The 22,295-nt window shown below is 45.4% G+C and overlaps 1 protein-coding gene across 3 annotated transcripts in view; it reads right to left on the bottom strand.

Annotated features, from left to right (window-relative positions):
- The window catches only part of Ccdc149 (coiled-coil domain containing 149), a 72,176-nt gene that overhangs the window by 4,971 nt on the left and 44,910 nt on the right, over positions 1-22,295 (bottom strand). For 2 of the 3 annotated variants that reach the window (XM_048363877.1, XM_048363878.1), the window contains 5 exons: positions 21,590-21,662; positions 19,905-19,989; positions 17,009-17,153; positions 10,734-10,810; positions 5,015-5,131 (listed from right to left, as the gene is read on the bottom strand). In XM_048363877.1, the coding sequence (XP_048219834.1) occupies positions 5,015-5,131; positions 10,734-10,810; positions 17,009-17,153; positions 19,905-19,989; positions 21,590-21,662 (497 nt within the window). Of the gene's footprint in view, positions 1-5,014; positions 5,132-8,953; positions 8,987-10,733; positions 10,811-17,008; positions 17,154-19,904; positions 19,990-21,589; positions 21,663-22,295 lie in introns of all 3 variants that reach the window. The other variant, XM_048363879.1, reaches the window with a different exon arrangement.

Here is a 22,295-nt window from a genome sequence, read left to right as displayed (position 1 = left end):
ACCATTTTGAGCCACAGCTCTACTTCCAGTTTGGTGGTGGTTTATTGGAGATAAGAGTCTCACAGAATTTCCTGCCCAGGTTGGCTTCCAACTGTGATCCTCAGATCTCAGCCTCCTGAGAAACTAGGATTACAGGCGTGAGCCACCAGCACCTGGGTTCAAATGAGCATTTTTTTGTAGCGAGGACCTGAGAAACAATGAGGAAAAGGAAACAAGTTTCCCAGAGAGTGACAAAGTTGGTTCCAACAGAATAAACTATGGTATTGTCTGAAGCTAAATTTTTCAATGTGTGAGATGAATAAACTCCCTTTGGAAATTACTCCTGTGGAATTACTTCTTCCATGATACTTAATAATATATTCTGGTGTCCCAGAAAAATTAATTAACCTTACTCACTGCACCTTCACCCTTAAGCCCTTTGCAGTAAGTTTTTACCTAGTCAGATTAGTTCTCTCCGCCTTCACCTGCATTTACACTGGGGAGGCCTAAGTGATACTGGCCTGCTTGTTCACTGGTATGTTTCCTTGTGTTATTTCTTTCGCATATATTCAACTCATGTACAGACGGATGAATATTTTCCCTTGTAGAAAGCCTATGTCAGTGGACCAGGAAAACTGTTTAATATTTTTTAGTGGAGAAGGGAGCCACTCAGTGTGGATTTAAACACAGACACAGCTGGGCACCAGTGGCTCACACCTGGAATCCTAGCTACTCAGGAAGCTGAAATCCGAGGATCACAGTTCAAAGTCAGGCCGGGGAAGGAAAGTCTGTGAGGTTCCTATCTCCAATTAACTACCAAAAAGCTAGAAGTGAGTTGTGGCTAAGTGGGAGAGCACTAGCCCTGAGCAAAAAAGCTTAGGAATCGCGCCCAGGCTCTGAGTTCAAGCCTCAGGCCTGGTAAACAAACGAGCGAGCAGACAACAATAACAAAAGCCCCACAGTCACAATGAAGGATGAATGGGCACAGGCTGTGTGTGACTCATGAGGTCCCATCTGTCATTTGGTGCCTCTGAGAAAGGCTAGATGGATGCCCAGAGTGTCAGGACCATGAAGATCCACAGGCCAGATTCTGAGGTAGGATTACAGGTCAGAGTAGGCATGATCCATTCATATTCCCCTTGTGTTCATCTAAAAGTTATCCCAAAAGTACTCCAGTCAGGACACAGGTGTTTCTTCAATGTGTCACAACTCTTGTGTCCCTCGCTGGCACCCCCCCCCCCCCCCGTACCTTCTAAGGCCAAAGCCTCCTTTCACTTTAAGATTCTGGATGCAAACTCAGTGGTGGGAGTGTCTTTTCTCCTTTGAGAATAGACACATAGCTTTGGCATTTCCAGAATGGCAAGATTTCTGAACTAGCCAAACTAGGAAAATACTACTGCAAATAATAGTAATTATTCTGTGGTGTTTTAGCAAAGCAAATTAACATCATGAATACTTATTAATAACAATACACATATCAAGCATGATGAGGCAATAGCTGATATAAATGCATCATGACACAAATACCGTGGAAAGAATAAAGATGAAAAAACAACAAACTCTATCACTTTGTAGAAGACGATCGCTAAAACCTCTAGAAATGCCCCCCCCCACCCACCGTAGCCCAAAGGGGATATTTGTCTTCCTTTGTTAGCAGCATTCTGATGGGCTTTGTTCTTCTGCATGTGCTCGGCTTTCAGTGAGAATTAACTAGGGCTACGATGGCCATGCGGCCAGACGCTGACAGCAGCCCCATGAATGCTTCCTTGTTCCCTCGGCATCTGTGAAAGCCGAGTGGGAACAATGGGTGCTGATGATGGAGCTCTGGAAGCTATCATGTTGAATCAGAGCATCACTTCTAAGGCCCTTGTGAGAATCAAGCACGGCTCCTACTCCAATCCAATTTATCAGGCCCAGGCCCACCCCAGTCTCAGCAATTCCAGCACAGGCATCTGGCTCTCCAGATGGATGCTGGATGCTAATATGGATGACCACCATAAACCACCATGAAAAACTCTAATGGGCCACAAGCCGGTCTTACAAATAGCCACATGTGCACAGGTGGTGGAAGGTCCAGCATGGAACCCTCCAGAATCAGGGGCTTTCTCCAGCAATTCCCTCACAAGTACCTGGGGGCATTTCCTGTGGAAATCTGAAATGTGTCCTAGCCCCTGCTCTTACCATTCTATGCACTGTGGCAAATGATTTAAACAAACTTCAAAATACAGCTGTAAAAATGCACACAGGAGCCTGGGTGAGGCTGGATCAGGTGAGCAGAATGCCCTGTCTGATCTAATGACTTCTAAGAAGACACTATTATTGTTTTAAGCCTTCCATTTTGAGGTGACTTGTTACACAGCAATAGCTGATCAACACAACTAACTAGTCTATTTTGATGAAAGCTTGGATAATCATCAGGTTAGAAAGGTAGGCTAAGCTGACATTTGAAACAGAAGAAAGCTGAGAAGCACATGGGATTCATGAGAAGGGCATAAATGAGATGTAGAAGCATCCAGAAGGATTATCCTAAAGCACAGGATGAAGATGGAAATAAAGCAAGGGAGGAGAGATGGCAGGAAATTCAGGAGAGGAAAAGAAGATCTGAATGGCCAAGAGACACACGAAGAAGTGCTCTACACCACTGGCCATAAAAGAAATGCAAAGCAAAACAACACTGAGATTTCACCTCACCCCAGTAAGGATGTCCATGATCAGGAAAACTAACAATGACAAATGCTGGAGGGGATGTGGCCAAAAGGGAAGCGTACTACATTGTTGATGGGAATGTAAACGTGTTCAACCACTCTGGAAAGTGGTATGGAGGTTCCTCAGAAGGCTAAACATAGAGCTACCCTACAGCCCAGCAGCCCCACTTTTGGGCATCTACCCCAAAGATTAAAAGCAAGACCACACTAAAGCCACCAGCACAACAATGTTCATCACAGCACAATTTGTCATTGCTAAAATATGGAACCAAACCAGATGCCCCTTAGTAGACAAGTGGGTCAGGAAAATGTGGTACATATACACAATGGAATTCTATGCCTCTATCAGAAAGAACGACACTGCCCCATTGGTAAAGAAATGAAAGGACTTGAAAAAAATCATACTAAGTGAAGTGAGCTAGACCCAAAGAAACATGGATGCTATGGTTTCTCTCATAGGGAATAATTAGTACATGTTTAGGTTAGTCATAGTAGAAGATTGCAATAGCCCAATAGCTATACCCATATGAACACATAAGGTGATGCTAAGTGAAATGAACTCCACGTTATGGGAACAAGTGTTATATTACTGTTGTAATTATTTTCAACATGCCATGTTAAACAGTACCCTTTTTTTCCCTCTCATATTCCCTTTCTGTGGTTCTACCCCTGGATACTATATATGTGTGTATTAGAACTAGGGAAGGGAAAGGGAATACCCAGATCAAGAGACAAAGGATAAAAAGACCACCATTCCAAAAGTAATACTGACAAAACCATTTGGTGTAAACAACTGTACAACTCATGGGAGGGGGAGACAGGCAAGGGGAGGGGGTGTGGGGGAAAAATGAGGGAGGAGGTAACAAGTTGGATAAGAAATGTACTCACTGCCTTACATATGAAACTGTAACCCCTCTGTACTTCACTTTGACAATAAAGAAAAAAAAAAGATCTGACCCAGGCTGGAGGTGGGAGGGGCCCAGCTACAGGAAACCCAGCAGCACTTCGGCTGCACACCAGGCAGAGATGGGGAAGGGCAGCTGCCACTAATCTATGGCAACAAGGTCTCAAGCTTAAGTAACTGAGAGGGTGACAAAAGAGGGCGGAAACAGGAAGACTTGGTGATATCATACTTGGGAACTCCACCAAAGGTTTAGTATAATGTTCTAGGCTCTGGGAAATATGGGATTGCAGCTGTGGGTGGAACCTAGAGCTGGGGCATAAGAGGAAAGAATATTTTTATGAAAAAGATGATTGAAGGTACACCTCTGAGCAAGCAAAGTAGAAAAAAATATAGCTGATTAAGGAAACAACCTGACGGTCATCTGGAGAGCAGTGGCTATATACTACTCGCTCTTCAAACCCTAGGTAGCAGCTTAACACCCAGCTTACGCTGTCTAAGGACAGTTTGTTTGGGTGGCTCTAACAAATGGATTCTCATGGAATTTTCTTCCAAATGTTAACTGGGACTGCCATCATCTGAGGTTTGACAGAAGTAAAGAATCTGCTTTCAAGATGGTGCCTGAAGGGCTCAGATCCACACCACAGAATTAGCTTATGAGGTCACTTGAGTGACATAGAAGCCATCTTTCTCCAGAATAAATGAGCAGGAGCAGGGAGGGATGAAGCACAATCCATACATCTTTTATAACCTAGCACCCTCCCATTGCTTCGGCAGTTAATCATTAAGACGGATACAACATGGTGGAGGACAACACAAGGGTGGGAATACAAAGTGGTAAGGATGGTTGGCGCCATCTTGGAAGCTGGTTTTCACACTGAGAATGGAGGAAGAAGACAAAACTTCCAAAGATGTGAAAGAGAGTTTTGTCAGATAAACATGGGAAGAATCTGGTGCTCATGTCTGTTCTCATCCAGTCCCTAGAAGTGCCATCGATTTCCTGTACCACCCTACCCAGAACCATGTGGCTGGTTAGATGTTCTTGCCATTCCACTGGACCATTCCCAACCACTCACCTAGCAAGCCATGGGCTAAGATTTATCTGAGGTTGACACCATCACATCACCATTTTGTGGGAGAAGAAACTGAATCGGAGTCACTAGCCCAAGTTCTCACAACTGCTACGATAGGGGGTTTGATTATATACTCAAGCTGTTCAACTTCTGAGCCTCCCCTCTCAACTTTCTGGACCATGACACCCAGAGGGTAGGGAGGGCCGCCCATCAAGAACAACTCAGGTACGCAGTGAGAAGAAATGGGAGGCTGACTCAATGGTACTATAGCAGCTATAGAGGGGAAGGAACTTTCCCCTAGTGTGTGTGTCCTGCGGGGGAGGTAAGCCAGGGAAGCGGGGGCGGAGGGTGCTTACCCTCCCTGGCATCCATTTGCTTCTTCAAAGGCTGCTCAGCAAACTTCAGTAGTGGGGATCTTGATCTCTGGGTGTTGGGAAGAGTGGAGTCACTGAACAGTATGGTGTCCTTACCCCCTGCCATGGAAAAGAGGAAACACAAACATGTTCTATCATTGGTTAAGGTTAGCTTCCATTTTCTCCCACATAACCAACTGTCTGTCTTGAGTGGGAGCCTTCTTCAGTGGAGGAAAGGCAGAGGGGAGGTAACCAGCAAGCTCTTTCTCTAGTGGAAGGATGGAGCAGTGAGGTCCAGAGTCGGCTGTCAATAAGAATCTGATCAGAAATGGCTGCCCACAAACACCACCGCTGAAGGGCAGCCTGCATGTTTGCCCCACACAGTAACAGTAAGGATAATAGCAATGGGCTCGGGAGTGTAGGCTTTGAGCCCCCATTCTACTGTTAGTGCTCGGGACAATGGCACTTGCTAACTGAGTGACATCAAGAATGTCACTTTACCTTTCTGGGCCTCATGTCTCTCATCTGTGAAATGAGGAAGAGTGACATACCTGGCTTAATCCTATTTTGATTACATTGGGATTTGAATTCATTTTGATCAAATAGTAACTCCGCCGTAAGGCAGGTAGTATCAAGTCTTCCAAACGGTCTTAGCTGAGCCTCCCTTTAGCACACACTTCTGCCAAACCCTTCCTCCTGTCTGTGTGACGGCCTCAAGTGCAGAGCGAGCACGCGGGATGGGGGAAGGTAAACCAAGCATCGGGGCTGCTCACAGTTTTGAAAGTGAGCGTGAGGGCCAGACACACAAACACAAAACATGTGGACATGAAGTGATGCAGGGGAGCCTACCAGGCAGGACCTGGTGCCATATTTAATTCCTTAATAGGAATCATTATTCCAAAAGTGAACCCCTGGTCTAGCCTACACTCCAATCTTGCTGTTTGACTATGAGTAAGATACTCAAAGCTGTGTGAAACCAACCCACGGAACATCTCTGGGCCCAGAAGGGATTCTAGGTTTTCGAATTCTCTAATTCCCCTCTGTCAGGTCCAGCAGACACCAAATCATGCTGCGTGGTCTGCCATTTTTTTTTTTTTTTTTTTTTGGCCAGTCCTGGGCCTTGGACTCAGGGCCTGAGCACTGTCCCTGGCTTCTTCCCGCTCAAGGCTAGCACTCTGCCACTTGAGCCACAGCGCCGCTTCTGGCCGTTTTCTGTATATGTGGTGCTGGGGAATCGAACCTAGGGCCTCGTGTATCCGAGGCAGGCACTCTTGCCACTAGGCTATATCCCCAGCCCCTGCCATTTTTTTTTGAGAACCACATGATCTCTGGACATAATCCACCCTAGTTCCTTCCTACTTGTGCATAACACTGTCTCTCTAACTTGCTGCCAAAACTGTGTTAGAGAGTTTTACATATGGAGGCGGCTAGTGAATGCTTGGTAAGGTCTGAGTGACTGAGGCATCCCGGGAGTCTGGCATGTGTAAGTCTGCATGCTTATAGCTGTCTCAAAGGACAGAGCCTGTCGCCACCAGCCACAGGTGCTACTTTCTCTGCCACCTGAGTCGTCCCAGAAGAGTAGAAGCTGGGACTCAGAGCTTCCACAAAGCATGGCTATTTTCATGTAGAAAAAAAAGTCTAGACACCTCCACAGCCCCAGCTGGGATGGATTTCCCCCCCAAAAAACCCAATATTGACCTGTGGCTCAGGTGTTGGTAGGAGATGCTAAGAAGGAAGCTGGCACAACCAGGTCTCCCATGGGCTGAAAAGACGCAGCTGGAAACACTTTGATGGGTTCACAGTGATTGAGACTTGGTGACCATGAAACCAGAGCCAGGGGCCCTCAGCATAGATGTCTTTAGTTTCTCTCCAACAAGGAAGTACAATCTTGTCCACAAGTCAAGATCAGGACTGCATTTCTTGGCCCATCTTGGCTGCCAAGTGGACTAGCCTCTCTCTAGCTTTGCAGGAATGCAGGAAGGAAAATGGCCAACCTCACCATTGCCTTAGTGGCCAAAGAATAAAAAAAATGCCAGCGGGTGAGAAGTGGCTGCAATGTCTTTGTCAGCCCTTCCTCTCATCGGAATGCTTGCGGGTGCCATGTCTCAGGGTCCCCACCCCGACTCGGGGTCTTCCTTCACTCCACAGTGGCTCCTCAGAATTGTAGTGTGAACTGCAAAAGTCTGAGCCATGAGTATGTAGAGCAAGGAAACCACAGCCAGCTGTCACCATGCCCAAGCATTGGCAGGATGTGGAGAGGAGGAACCCAGCCTGTTCTTGTTTGGAAGGCAAAAGTGCCAAGATCTGGCCATTTTTTGCTAAATATTTGAAGGATGCTCAGGCCTTTCTTCGAGATAGCTCTTAGCTCTATTGTCTCTGTGAACACAGACCTCGTCTATGTTGACTGAATCCAGTGGCCTGATGGTGGGGTGCTCTTTTGGTTTCTTAGGTCTAGCGGGTAGAGTAGGGAGGGGTGGCAATAAACTATAGTCAAGCTACCATGGAGGCAGAATGCCACCGTGGCCTTCTGCAAGCTCTCCTAATTCCTGATGGCATTGAAGTCCTCATCCCCTTCCCCCAAATGTGCCAGAGACTCTCAAAGCCCACACCTTCTAGAAGGAACCCTGGGATGCTTCCCTCCTCCCCCACTCACATCTCCACTACTCATTTAGTGCAAAGCTGGGGACCATTGGATGCTTTTTCTCACGGTCGGATGCAGATGCATCTGGCATCCTCAAATGGACTACAAGTACATGGAGGGAGGGAGAGGCAAGACCAGCATTTCCCAGTACAGCATTGAATGCAAGCTGGCACCCAAGTGCTATCAACACACTGATAGGCTGACTTGTTGGCAACGACATCGATTCTTTTGAGGTGCTGACAAGTAGAGTTTGGTATTTCTCAGGGCCTACCAGTGTTGATTTGATTCCTACTTGGAGAGAGGACAGAAGAAGAAGAATGAGGAAGAGGAAGAAGAGGAGGAGGAAAAGGAGAAGAAACGTGGAGGGGAAAGGAGAAGGAAAACGATGAGGAGGATAAGAGGAAGAGGAGGCAAGAGAAAAAGGGAAAGGAGGAGGAGAGAAAAGAGGAAGAAGAATAAGAGGAGGAGGAAAAAAAAGGAGGAGGAGGAGGAGAAGGAGGAGGAGGAGGAGGAGGAGGAGGAGGAGGAGGAGGAGGAGGAGGAGGAGGAGGAGGAGGAGGAGGAAGAAGAGAAGGAGGAGGAGGAGGAGGAAGAAAAGAACATTCTTACCCCAGTGTTCAGTAGGTTAAATGGAGATACATAAAAGCATCAGCAGACAAAGGGATACTTGCAGAGGCTCCCACATACCTACTTTTGCTCTTTTTTTTTTTTTTTTGCCAGTCCTGGGGCTTTGACTCAGGGCCTGAGCACTGTCCCTGGCTTCTTTTTGCTCAAGGTTAGCACTCTACCACTTGAGCCACAGCGTCACTCCCAGTGTAGTCTGTTTATGTGGTGCTGAGGAATCGAACGCAGGGCTTCATGCATGCAAAGCAAGCACTCTACCACTAAGCCATACTCCCAGCCCTCATACCTACTTTCATGAGGGACTGAAGATAGATAACGCAATGCTTCATGGGCATATCCCTCATTTTGACTTGAGGCAAGGCTGTCACGATTACAAGCACTGTATCAGAGCTGGAGAATAGCCCCCCCCCCCGCCCCCTGCCCATGTCTCTACTTGGAAACAGGCACTAGACAACCAGAGCCACAGTATAGAATTCATTCCGGCAGGTCCCTCAAAGCCAATTTTACTCTCTAATTCTTGCTTTGAATTAATTAAATTCTCCCTTCCAATTGGCTCTTCTAGTCAGAAAAGTTCAAGGAAACACAGGAGACACATTTCTACTTCTTTACATGCAGGAGAGATATAATGCACCACTAGTATTAGTCACAAAAACAGATATTACAAAAAAAGAACATACTCCCGAATCCTACAGAGACATTGTAGCTCAGGCCTGCAGGCAGAACAAGAGAAGGAAAGAAATAGCTGTTATTGCATGACAGCCACCTGGACCAAACACCAGAGATAGAAAAGTTCCAGCATTCGTTCACTCATTCAAACGTCCATTGTTTTCTGGAAATCATAGAAATGAACCAGCAAAAATTTACTAAGGCTTTTTTTTGGGGGGGGCGGCGGGGTTGGGGGGGAAACAACCATGGCAATCTGACTGTACGAATAAATGACAGATTTGCTCAAGTGCATGGGCATTGGTTGCAAGCGACGAGGCCTTCCCAGAAGATGGGGTTTCAATGGCATGCAAGGGTCCTGAGCAAAATGAATCATTGAAACTCCCAGGATGCCACTTGCCACTAATTAGTTCTGCGAGGTCATCTGACATCAAGTTCAAGGCATCTCTGCTAAAAATTCCAATTTATGAAACACACTTCCAGGCAATCTAAGGTGGCCATTCAGATTTATATTTAAGCAAACACAACATGGTCCACCTCCCTAAAGCAATTTTCATCCCCCATCCATTGCAAAGATGCAGCCCACGCGAGTCAAGGGCAGAGGAGACTGCTTTGCAAGGAAAGGGTACGTGACTAAAAATACATGGACTGTGTTCCTTCCAGGGAAAGAGGAGGTGTTAGAAAATGATAAATATAAGTTTCTAAACAGTATAAAGACAATGGAGACGAGTTGATGGGGACTCCTGAAAAGGGGTATTTTACAAGGAGAAATGGGATAAATATAGCTAAAGTGAAATCTCCGAGTTGCCTGCAAAGTACAAGTATGGAAATAAATCTTCAGGAATGTGTTCAGCTCCGTACCAATGGCACAAGGAAGGCAGTGAGGGTGGGTGCGAAGTACACGAGGGGAAGAAACACTGCGGGCTCTCCATTTATATCACCAGTGATTAAACTGAACAGATTGTTGTGCATATTTCCATATGACTTTAGGACTGATGATTAAATGGCACCAATCGTTGTAAGATCTAAACATTCATTTTTAGGACCAATGATTACATTGGACGCATCTTTGTATATTCTCACATGTCTTTCAGGAGTGATGATTGCATTGAAAAAATATTTATAGGATACTTACAGATAAAAAATAAACCAGTTCCCTATATTTGCAAAGGTTAAAATACACACACACACACACACACACACACACACACACACACACTCTGGCAATTTCAGAATTTAGGTTAGCAAAACTTTAGCATCTCCCTAAAATCTGAATGTCGATTGTATTTTTCTAATTCTATCTCTCTACATGATGCTTTCTAAACTTAAGACACTTGCCATTCTATCAACAATGATCTCAAAATAGAAGAATAAGAGGATATAGAGAGATATATAGATATAAATATATAGACATAGATATATAATATTTGGTATTGACATTGGAACTTGAACTCAGAGCCTGAGTGCTGTCCCTTAGATTTTTCACTCAAGGATGGTACTGTACCACTTGAGCCACAGCTCTACTTCTGGTTTCTTGGTAGTTAATTGGAGATAAGAGTCTAATTGACTTTCTTACTCGACCTGTCTTTAAACTGTGATTCTAAGATCTCAGCCTCCTGAGTAGTTAAGATTATTGGCATGAGCCACCAGCATAGGACATAAATGGATACTTTTAAAAAAGGATATTAATCTCTTTTGTATTTATCTGAGTACTTCTTTTTTTTAAAAAAAAAAGAAAAATAATAATTTAAAGCTAAACAAAAGAAAAACCAGTTTCCCAGAATTACAACTTACCTGGAAGACTCCACAAACCAGAAACTTCCAGAGTTCTTAATTTTTTCTCCAGCTCAGCCACTCGATTCCCTAATATTCTGGAAAAAAAAGGGGGCATAGATGACAGCAGATCAACCAGTCCTTGTCAGTCTTTGGGGCTGAGTTAGCTACTGGGAAACTCAATGGTTCACTCATAAAGATGAAAGACTTAAGATTTAACATCTATAGATGAAGCATGCATACACACATGCCTATGTATAAATAACATACTATCTGCATACACACACACACACACACACACACACACACACACACATTCAAATGAATTCTCTCCCACAAGGCAATCCCCTGGGAATCCAAACAATTATCCCATTAACGCCCAAAACATGAACTTCTATAAGAGAACTCTTCCTTGCTAAAGATGATAAGTAGTTTAGACTCCTTTCAGTAGAATCACACCTTGATTCTTGGAGGGTAGGTTTGTTGTGTTGTGTTGTTGTTTTTCTTTAATTTTTGGAAACAACCAAGACTAACCAATAGGACCAGTAGACATGCTTGGTAATGTCACTTCTGAGCCAATAAAAGAATATGCTTTGGCAAAGGAGGGACACAGGATAAACAGATGCAGCAGTGGCACTCACTGAACACGACACTGAAATGAACTATCCAACATTGTAGGTGGGGATGGGAGGAAGAAACTGGGAGTGAGGAAAGAGGTGGCATTGTCCACAAAGAGATGCACCTGAGCTGACTTACATAACTGTAGCCCCTCTATACATGACATTTATAATTTCAGTGAAAAATTAAATTTAAAAAAGGACTATAGCATGGCTTCTTAAGACTCACTGGATGTCTATCCCATATCTACATCCTTGTGATGAAGCCCGATGCCTGGTACAAAAATATTTAGTGAAATAAACACTCTTCTCTTTCAGGATTTGTAATTATCTATGGAAAGACTAAAAAAGAGTTGTCGGTAATTTCAGAGTCGGCAGAGTAATTATATTGCTTTCTACAATACCACTCGGCTCACTGGGAAGTACAAGTTCTGGAATATTCTTTGCACAAGATTGTACCAGTTCACTTGGAACCCAAGCTTGATCTGCAGGGATAGGCAGACACCCCGGGTGGGGTAGGGGGCTTCATTCCCCTCCTCCACTTTACAAAACTGAGGTAGGAAATGCTCTGGTCATCATCTACAAATCAACCACTCTCCATTCACCTAGAAATCGAAAGGCCCAGTCTTTATTTTATTTGGGGGATTTTCTTGACGCTGCTGTGTTAAAGTGAGGTAGAAGTTGCCTTCATAGCAGAGTTGCAATTCCTTTGAACAGGAAAAAAAAATCAGAACACCAGAGTTTTTCTCCTACCTCTCTCTACATTCCAGAGATAGTTACACACACCCACATGCACACAGAAGCATGAATATTTATGAACTACACATATATATGGCTTCAGATTCACCCTTATTTCACCTGAAATGACTTGCACCATTGTAATTAATATTCCCCTTTGTATTCAGAGATAATTCTGGCGTTACTATATGTGGTTTTGTTCGCATGAATACTTAGAGCTTTCCCTTTTTATTTTGCCTTAAGTCTTAAAGTTCTGCCTGGTTTATTATTGTGTTTACTTAATCAATTACCTTCCATTTCTACTGCATGTCTTGGGTCTCTTTTGCTTTCATATCCCTGACCCTGCCATACACACTGTTGTTCTCCTGAATCTCTCTTGCAAATATTTTGTCAGACCTGCTCCGAGCTGCCTTTTCACAGCCATGGTTCTGTGATGCAATCACAGAAGTGCAAAAGCCTGGTGCTGTTTCCTAACGAGACCAGATCATGGGTCTGGGCTGCCTCTTGCCAATAAATGATGAAGCCCCAGGCTTCTTCATAGCAGAGCTGCCTTCTGAGCTGGCTGTGAAGACTGGTTGAGAGACATTTGGATGCACTGTGTTCTCCATTTCCAGCTGCAGACACATTTGCTTACACTGTTTCGAGTGTTTGTGGGTCAACAGCTGTTTCACCCAGAAATGGATCAAAGTGAGTTTGCTGGTGTCCCTAACAATCAACACCCCAGCACCCTGCCCAAGTTTGTCAGTGGTAGCCTTTCTCTTTGGCTGGCCACTCACTAGCATCAGATGCAGAGGTAATAAAAGGACTCCCCAAAAGTTGTACTCACAGTAACAATAAAAACAGTAAGAACAGGACCATCATAAGCACAAAAGAGCCAGACAATCAGAATACCCACCTAACGTGTATAATCTCATCTAATCTGACAAAATCCCTGCAGTGTATATTATATTACTATCTTCCCATGGAGGCTCAAGGACAGAGAAGTTAGACAACTTGCCCAAGGACACACAGTGTATTTCAAAGCAATCTCACTTACCACGCTCTACTCATCTCATGAGGAGCCAGAGGTAACTAAGGAGGAGGAGGCTCAGTCACTGGTGGGTTTGGATTTGAGATTTGGTCTCCATTCGCCTCGGAGGCATGTGTTACTAATTCACACCCCTGAAGGTACTTTCAAACAAACATGCTAATAGTCTTCCGCAAAGCTGTTCCCACAGAAATATGGATGCAGCCACAGATGATTTGTGAAATTCAACCCAAGATGCTTTGAAAAGGATGTGGTCATCCAGGTACTGAAAGAACAGCGGCCCAGGTTCAGGAAACCTTGTGAGGCAGCCTGGGAGAGAAGAGGCTGTCTTCGCCTTGCTGGCTAAATGCCCCGAGGAGGCAGAGAAGTAAGAAGAGAACCCATTCACTGTCCCTCATCAATAAGCAGTGTCGGGAGAGACAGAGCCCAGCAAGCCAGACTGCAGGGAGAACAGCCAGGGCAGAGAAGGTCTTGGGAGGCCTTGGGGAGAGGGGTTCAACATGCACTTTGGGGCAGTGACTACACTGGCAGAAGTGTAGAGGAGGCACTTGGAGGACGTCCCTAGCCCTTGATGTTCCAGGATGGCCTGTGGCAGGGATGGAACCCAGAATCCAGGTGACAGAAGTGATAAGACCAAGAGAGATGACCGCTAAATGGGGCACTGGTAGCTCACGCCTGTAATCCTAGCTATTCAGGAGGCTGAGATCTGAGGATTGTTGAATCAAAGGCAGCCCTGGGCTAGGAGAGTCTATGAGACTGTTCTCTCCAATTAAACACCAAAAAGACCACACCAGAAGTGAAGAGGAGGCTCAAGTGGTACAGCATTAGCCTCCAGCACAAAAGACCAGGGATAGAGCCCAGGCCTGAGTTCAAGCCCCAGGACTGGCATAAAAAAACAAACAAGTAAATAAAGCTGACTGTGAGAAAGGGGGACAGAGACACTGTCCACCCCCCAGAGAGGGGGAGGAGCAAAACACAAAAAGGCAGGACTGAGGCACAAAGTTGAAAGAGGTTCTTGCTTTCATTTTTTTTTTTTTTTGGTAGGATAGGGAGTTTTTACCCAGTATGGTTGTTGTACTGTAGTGGAGATTTCAACATACACCTCCCTAGCCGTTAAAAAATAAAGAAGGAAGTGGTGCTGTGGCTCAAGTGGTAGGTAGAGTGCTAGCCTTGAGCTGAGAAGCTCAGGGACAGTGCCCTGGCCCTGAGTTCAAGCCCCATGACCGACAAAAAAAAAAAAATCAAAAAATGTAATGGGGCAGGGGATACGGCCTAGTGGCAAAGAGTGCTAGCCTCATACACATGAAGCCCTTGGTTCGATTCCCCAGCACCACATATGTAGAAAATGGCCAGAAGTGGCGCTGTGGCTCAAGTGGCAGAGTACTAGCCTTGAGCAAAAAGAAGCCAGGGACAGTGCTCAGGCCCTGAGTCCAAGCCCCAAGACTGGCAAAATAAATAAATAAATAAAACTCGCAGACACCAGGCCTCCAGATGGATGTGGGACATGGTTTTGGGGAACAATGGCATTATTGGGGTGGAGTCTGCAAGGGCTGCCTGGCTCAGGCACTGGCCACTGTGGTCCTGCTCTCTGGACAACTCAGAACCTATGTGGACGCAGGTGGAAGGGTCCTGCGGGGGAAGCAAGAGTCTATGGCTCTGCAGAACCTCAGGCCCCAGCAGGGGGGTGGGTGAGCACATTGCTGGCCATGTGGGATTCTAGGCAATCCCACAGGGAGGAACAGCCCAGATCGCCTGAGCAGTTGCTGCTGCTCAGGCCCTAGTTGGTTTCATTTTGCAAGGAGGTTGCAATCTTCCATCAATAAATTATCCTTGGCATCTGGGAGAGTGCCAGCCTCCTTTGCTGCTAGTGCCTTCTTCCATATACATCTTCATCTCTGGGCTGTCTCTCCCCTCCCTTCCCCCACCCCCCACTCCATCTTCTCCTTTTGCTATCTGGCTTTTCCAGTACTTTCAATCCTATTCCCCAGGTGTCCCTGTGTTTGCTAGCCTCCCTCTCCCACTCCCAATTCCTTCCTCTCCACCCTACCCCCCAATTTCAAGCCTAGTATTTCAGCCCCTGCTCAGTTCTGCATTTTCATTTTGGTTCTGGGTCTTGTGAACAGGAGTAGCTCCATCATTTGCAGGATTCTGTGTAAGATAAAAACCAGGAGCCTCTCTAGTAAAACAAACCAGGCAAAATACTTATTATGAACTCCACCATCAGCACAGGGGAGCAAGTGCTAGGCCCTTCTCAGAACTGGTGTGGTTCCTCTGGGATTCCAAGGTACCTCCCAAAGGGCCTTGGTGGAAACTTAATCTCCAAGTTCATACGTCAATGACATTTGTAGGTGAGGCCTCTGGGAAGTGAAAGGGTGAAGTCATGAGGGTGGGGGTGCTAGAGGCTTTATATAAAAGACCTTGGAGCAACTGTATTTTCTGGGTCCCAAGCATGTGGTGTCCTGAGCCATGTCACAATGCCAGCCTTAAAGCCCATGGGGTGCTGGTAACATGCTCTTGAACTTCACAGCAGCCTGGGCTGTAAGGAGCAACTTCCTTTCTTTTTTTTCCCCCCTACCAGTCCTGAGGCTTGAACTCTGTCCCTGAGCTTCTTTTGCTCAAGGCGAGCACTCTGCCATTTGAACCACAGCACCACTTCTGGCCTTTTCTGTTTATGTGGTACTGAGGAATCGAACCCAGTGCTTCATGCATGCCAGGCAAGCCACATTCCCAACCCAGAAGTAAAGTTATTTTAGTTGGGCATTTGTGGCTCATGCCACAATCCTAGGTAGCTACAATCCTAGCTACCTAGGAAGCAGAGATCTGAAGGATAATGATATAAAGCCAGCCCAGGCAGCAAAGTCTATGAGATTCCATCTCTGGCAAAAGGCTAAGCTGGAGGCATGGCTCAAGTGGTACAGCACCAGCTGAACAATGTGAATTCAAACTGTAGTACCACTACCACCAAAAAATCAAAAAAAGAGAAAGAACCAAAACAAAATGAAGTAAGCCAGACCCAAAAGAACATAGGTTACATGGTTTCCCTCATGGGTGGTAACTAGAATGTGCCTAAAAATCTACAACTAAACACACTGGATGGTAAAAGACAAAAAAATACACTTGGACATGAAAAATTATACAAGACCCTAGACATTCACAGGACCCTAGATATTCTTAGGAGAGAATCACAAAGGTGCAATAGCCATGTGCATGTGATCACACAAAATGATATGAATGCCAAGAAATGGAAATGTCACGCTGGTGCCAAAAACCAAAACAAAACCTTAAAAAAAATTTCAAATCACCCAGTCTTGGGAAATCAATCATAGCAACGGAAAAGTGACTAATGTGTGGAGTATTTATGGCTTTCATTTACTGCTCTTATTCACCGTTCTGTGAACACTTTCAATTTTCCTCCTTTAAAGCCTCCTTTAGCATGCCTGATTTTGTACACTATAATCCACCATATGAAAAGAATGGTCTGTTTTATTTATTACTCCTTGTCATCATCTTTTTGCTCATCTGGGAGAAGGGCATGAGACTCTCTTAGTCCCAGCCTGCTGGGTAGTTCCTCTGAGGGTAAATTGGCACAGAAGCAGCTCCTCCCCTAATTAGAGACCTGGAAGGTTATTGGACGTTGCAACTATACGAGGGAAATCACCAGGAAATACACGGTGTTCACGATCCAGCTCCAGGACACACCTGGAAATCCATGACCAGTGTGTTGAGACTAGACTGTGGATGCGAGCTGACACAGTAGGCTTCTTTCTAGATTGGAGGGTCATTCCCTGCCTCCCACAGGGACATTCCCTGCTCTGCCTGGCTCCCCCATGGCTTCGCCCAGCTACCACTGACTTCTGGAAAACTCTTCCCACCTCCCTCCAACTCACCCCCAACACATAGGTTCAGCTACCTACTTGTTGGTTTGCCTCTGGTGCTGAATGACCATGTTTTTCTCATGGATCGTCTCCAACAGGGCCGTGGCCAGGGACTTCAAGTCGGAGATGGATTGGGGGGTAGCGGGGAGGCTGCAGCCGTGGTCTTCTGACAGCAGATCCTGGACTAGGAAACAGCGTGAAGAAACCCGTGATTTCACCGGTGTGACCACTCGGGATAGAGCCAAGCAAGAAGAGTCACTTGAAAATTAACTTGAAGAAAAAATAAATTTAAACAAATAATGCCGTAAGTGATATCAAGTGATGGCAAAGAATTACAGGTCCGACTGGAAATGTCTGAGCATTGAGGAAGAGTTCCTCACACATGGCCTAGCTACACCCCAGGCTTGTTATTCTGCAACCTGTCAATCATACTCATGGCCAAGTTCAAGGTAAAGCCAAACACGAGACACAGGTTGGAGCAAGACAGGACTGAGAGCCGCAGGAAGCAGCCCATCCCTGCAATCCTGCTGTGACTTTATGGGCAGCTTTGGTAGGAAATTCTCTTGCTTTCTGTATCTATTTTAAAAATTAATTCCAATTCCTTTCTGCTTCTACATGTATAAAAGGATTTTCTAGGTCTGTATGATTCAACCAGCACATAGTCAGACTATTATCATCTTTATTCCAAATACCAAACTTTGGTTAGTATGATGGAGATTTAGATTGCAATACAATACCATGGGTGAATAACACTGCTAAAATTCCTATGATTTCTCATATGTGAAATGGCTTAAACTCAGCCCCCATATCGGGGCTTAGCTAGGCTCAAGATAGCTTAAACAGGGTAGCACATGCCTGTAATCCCAGCTACACAAGGCAGAGGTTGGGAAGATCATAACTCAAGGCCAATCCAGACAACAAAGTTAGTGAGACCCTGTCTTGATCAAGACATCAAACATAACGGTGCATACTCACAATCCCATTCACACAGGAGGCACGGAGAAGAGGATGGAGCTACAAGGTCACCTTGCACCAAAAGTGCAAGATTCTAACTGAATAAAGGCTGTGGGTGTGAGCACTGTGGGTAGAGCACTGGCCTAGCAAGCATGAGGCCATGAGTTCAAAATCATCTCTCTCACACACACACTGAGGCTTAAATCACTCTGGTCCATCCACAACACAGGCTTGATCAACAGGTGTCAATCCTACCCACTATCCTCACTGCCCGAGGGTCACTTGGGTGTCCTTTCTCTGAGTTGTCTGTTCTTAGAGCAGTAAAGCCCACAGATAATACAACAATATGTCATTTTTTATGTGATAATTACAGACAGACAGCTCATAATACCTTTTTAAAAATGGAGGAGAGCCAGGCACCAGTGGCTCACGCTTACAATCCTAGCTACTCTGGTAGCTGAGATCTGAGGGTCACAGTTTAAAGCCGGCCCAGGGAAGAAAAATCCCCATTGAGACTTTTGTCTCCAATTAACTACCCAAAACACCCAGAGGTACTGTGGCTCAATTGGTAGAGTGCTAGCCTTGAGCACAAAGAGCACCCACATCCTGGGTTCAAGCCCTACAACTGACCAAAAAAAAACAACAATGCAGGCTTTTTTTCTTTTTGCTCTCAGTTGGTATTGTACTACGTGAGACATCCCTCTAGTCTGGCATTTTTCTGGTTAATTGGAGATAAAGTCTCACAGACTTTTCTGCCCAGGCTGGCTTTGAACCTCTGTCCTCTAGATCTGGGCCTCCTGAGTAGCTAGAATTACAGGTATGAACTACTGGTGCTTTGTGTGCAGTGTTCTTTTCAGGAACACTTCAAAGATGCTCTTTGTAGTTGATTGGCGGAGGTGGGGGGAGGGGAGAAGTTGCATAGAGGGAATAAAACATGGTTATTAGGTACACTGGAGACTCAGCGCTTTTGGAAAAATGCACTCTAGCTCTGATTAAGATTGTCACATAATAGTCACTGGTCTGCACCGTCAACAACCAAGAAGTGGGGTCAGCTGAGCACGTGGCCTGAGAGCCTTCTGCTCAGAGCCAACTTCTGCATAGCAAGTGTCAGACACAAGCTCTCTGCTATTTATTCCCTTGGACTGTTCCTGGAAGATCATTATTTTTCATCGGAATCGACAAGGAGAAGGAACAAAATTGCAATCAATAAAAAGCTTCTTCGAAAAAGGCACCGCTCCATGGGGCTGTTCATTCTGACCGCAGTGGCCAGGAGAAGGAGAGCTCAAGGAGATTGAAATGCATCTTGGAGATACTCAACGGGGCTGGGGAAGGAAAAACATTCTTTAAAAGGGAGCACAGGTTGGGTTCTGATCCATGCTGGTAATCCTAACTACTCATATAGCTGAGATCTAAGGATCACAGTTCGAAACCACCCAGGGCAAGAACATCTGTGAGACTTTATCTCCAATAAATTACCAAAACACTGAAAGTAGAGCTGAGGCTCAAGTGGTAGAATGCTAGACTTGAGCAAAAGGAAGCTCAGAGACGATCGCTACCACTTTGAGCCACAGCACTACTTCTGGTTATTTTTCTGGTGGTTAATTGGAGATAGAGTCTCATGGACTTTTCTGCCCAGGCTGGCTTTAAACCACAATCCTCAGATCTCGGCCTCCTGAGTAGCTAGGGTCACAGGCATGAGCCGCTAGCACCTAGCATACAGTGATTCTTAAAGCAGGGCTCCCAAGCAAGCAACAGCACCAGTTGAGATCTTGTACAGAACTGAATTTCAGTCCTCCTGACCCAGGACTCTGGCTGATCCCGACTCTGTGTTATCACCTTCCAGGTGAGTCTCATGTCGATGCCAATCTGAGGTCATCTTGCTTTCCAACCTCCAAATCCCCACAGTGTAGATGTGACACAGACTGTGGTTCTAGATGATTCTGTACTGATCAGTGGGTCCCACCTGAAGACAAGCTCCTACCTTGCTTTGCCGACAGGACTCCAGTTAGAGCACTGCTGTTGGACTTGCCCTGACTCTTTGAGTTTTTCCGTCTCTCCAGAGCATTCTACAGCAGCATTAGGGAAAAATAAGAAACTCTGTCAGAAAAGCCAATGAAGGAAAAAAAAAACCTTTTTAGTTTAGTCCTGGGGGCTTGGACTCAGGGCCTGAACACTGTCCCTCCCTGGCTTCTTTTTGCTCAAGGCTAGCACTCTACCTCTTGAGCTACAGTGCCACTTCTGGCTTTTTCTGTTTATGTGGTGCTCAGAACTTGAACCCAGGACTTCATGCATGCTAGGCAAGCACTCTACCACTAAGCCACATTCCCAGACCTGGGGGTGGGGGAGCTTTTAAAGGTGATATCTCTCCCTTCTGCACAGAAGAAGCTCCTGCAAACCAAATGCTGGCCTAAGATGCAGACTTCTCAACCCTTAGAGTTTTTACTGAACCAGGAACAAATTTTGTCTTTTTTTTAAGTTGCTGCATGGCAGGATGCCAATAATTACAGGTCTCTGGATTCAAGGATACTCAGTGCATATTCCTGAAACCAAATGTGAAGCAAGAATGTAGTCTGATGTGTGAAGACACAAGTTAAGAAAATCGCTTTGGAACAGACATGCAGTGGAGAATAGGTTTTCTTCCGTGAACCAGTGCTGCAATCTGCAAGGGTTTGGTACCTGCATTGGAAAGAGCCAAGCACGATTGGTGATGCCTGCCTTGGACACATGATGAGAGAAATGCATATATGATGCCTACATGTCATTCTTAGAGCAGACTCTTGCATTCAGATTGATGTGTAGTGTAGAGCTACTGGCTGGCATGGAGAATAGAATAAATGTTAAATGAATGTATCCACACTTAAAAAAATGTTCTAAAAGCAGCATAGTTGTTTAACCACATATACAGATGTAGCTATAGATGACAGATATAAATGGAGAGATGGATGGATGGATGGATGGATAGACAGCCATATAAACTGAAGTATGGCCATGATGGAAGAGAGTAGCATGGAGATGTCTGAGGACAAAAGCTAATGTCAACCACCAGGAAAAAGAGTCGGCCCTCCCAGGCATCTTGATGGCTGCAAAACTTCTCAGGAAGAGAAATCAATCTATTTTCAAAGCAGAGAAACCCAGGAGACTTTTCTAATTATAACACGTACAAATGACATCTGCAGAAATAGATATTATCAAACTAATGGGGCTAGAATTAGACTAAATATCAGTGGGGAGAATTTAAACATTCTGTCCTCCCTGAGTAACGTGAACATTAGAATCTGGATTGTGATTTCCCAATCTCTGTCTCTTTATCGTTCCCAAATCATTTTCTCACGGATGACTATGACACAAATAGCATCTGACTACTGCGCACTTTACAGGGAATGGACAAGAGTCCTAACTTCACAGGGGCTGTGGCTGTAAGGCCCAAATATGAGTCTCTAGGTCTCCAGGTGTCTAAATGATAGCCACAGAAGGGGGGGTGTCTCAAAACTCCTGGTGGTGTGTCTTTGATGTTTGGGGGTTAAATTGTTACTGATTACAATGGTTAAGTCTCATTGGGGCTCAGTCAGGGAAGGCTGGATATCTTTGGCACACAACAGGGAATTCAAATTGGATTCCATCATGGTGCCCACTGGTGAATCACTGGCATCGTTGTGATTTCCATACCTTGTACTTGGCGATATTGGATTTCAGGAGGGTAACCTCTTCATGGAGTTGTTTTAATCTCTCTTGAAGGTATCTGGAAAAGAATATATGCAATCAGGATGGGTTTGGGGACAAAATTCAAAACAACACTAAATTATAAGTGGAAACATGGAAACCACTGTCCGGGGAAGTCATCATTTGTACATAACATCTTCCTCCTTACACTTCTCTTAAATGCATATGATCAAGGTCAAACATGCCCAAATCAGACACCCCACTTTACAACCGCCCTCTCAGAGCCACACCGTCCCCCCCCCCCCCCCCGAGAGATAGCAACACTGTCTTCACATAATTCTCATTAAGATGGCTCCTTGGGGAAGCAGAGCAGGAAGAGGCGACACCAAGCAAAACATCAAGTCAGACACATACACAATGCTGAAATCTGCCTGCGGGGGAAAAGACACAGCTAAGGGAATTTCTCAATTTATTTTCTTCTTCTTTGCCCTCTCCTAGATAATAACAAGCAACTCTCACTGGCTCCTTGCCCTTCCGGCCCATCCAGGGAGGGTGTGGGGAAAGAAGAGAGGGATGCGTGCACGGACCTGTCACTCGTGCCTGGCTTTTACCACCGGAACATGACTTTCCTTCACTTAGAAGACAACTTCCTCTAGTGCAAACGGGATGGCAGATAACCCCCTCCTGCCCGAGCACAAGAGCACTGAGCACT

The sequence above is a fragment of the Perognathus longimembris genome, chromosome 16 (assembly GCF_023159225.1).
Source record: "Perognathus longimembris pacificus isolate PPM17 chromosome 16, ASM2315922v1, whole genome shotgun sequence".
Lineage (NCBI taxonomy): Eukaryota > Metazoa > Chordata > Mammalia > Rodentia > Heteromyidae > Perognathus > Perognathus longimembris.
The sequence above is the reverse complement of the archived record's forward strand: the minus strand, read 5'-3'. Positions and strand labels throughout refer to the sequence as shown.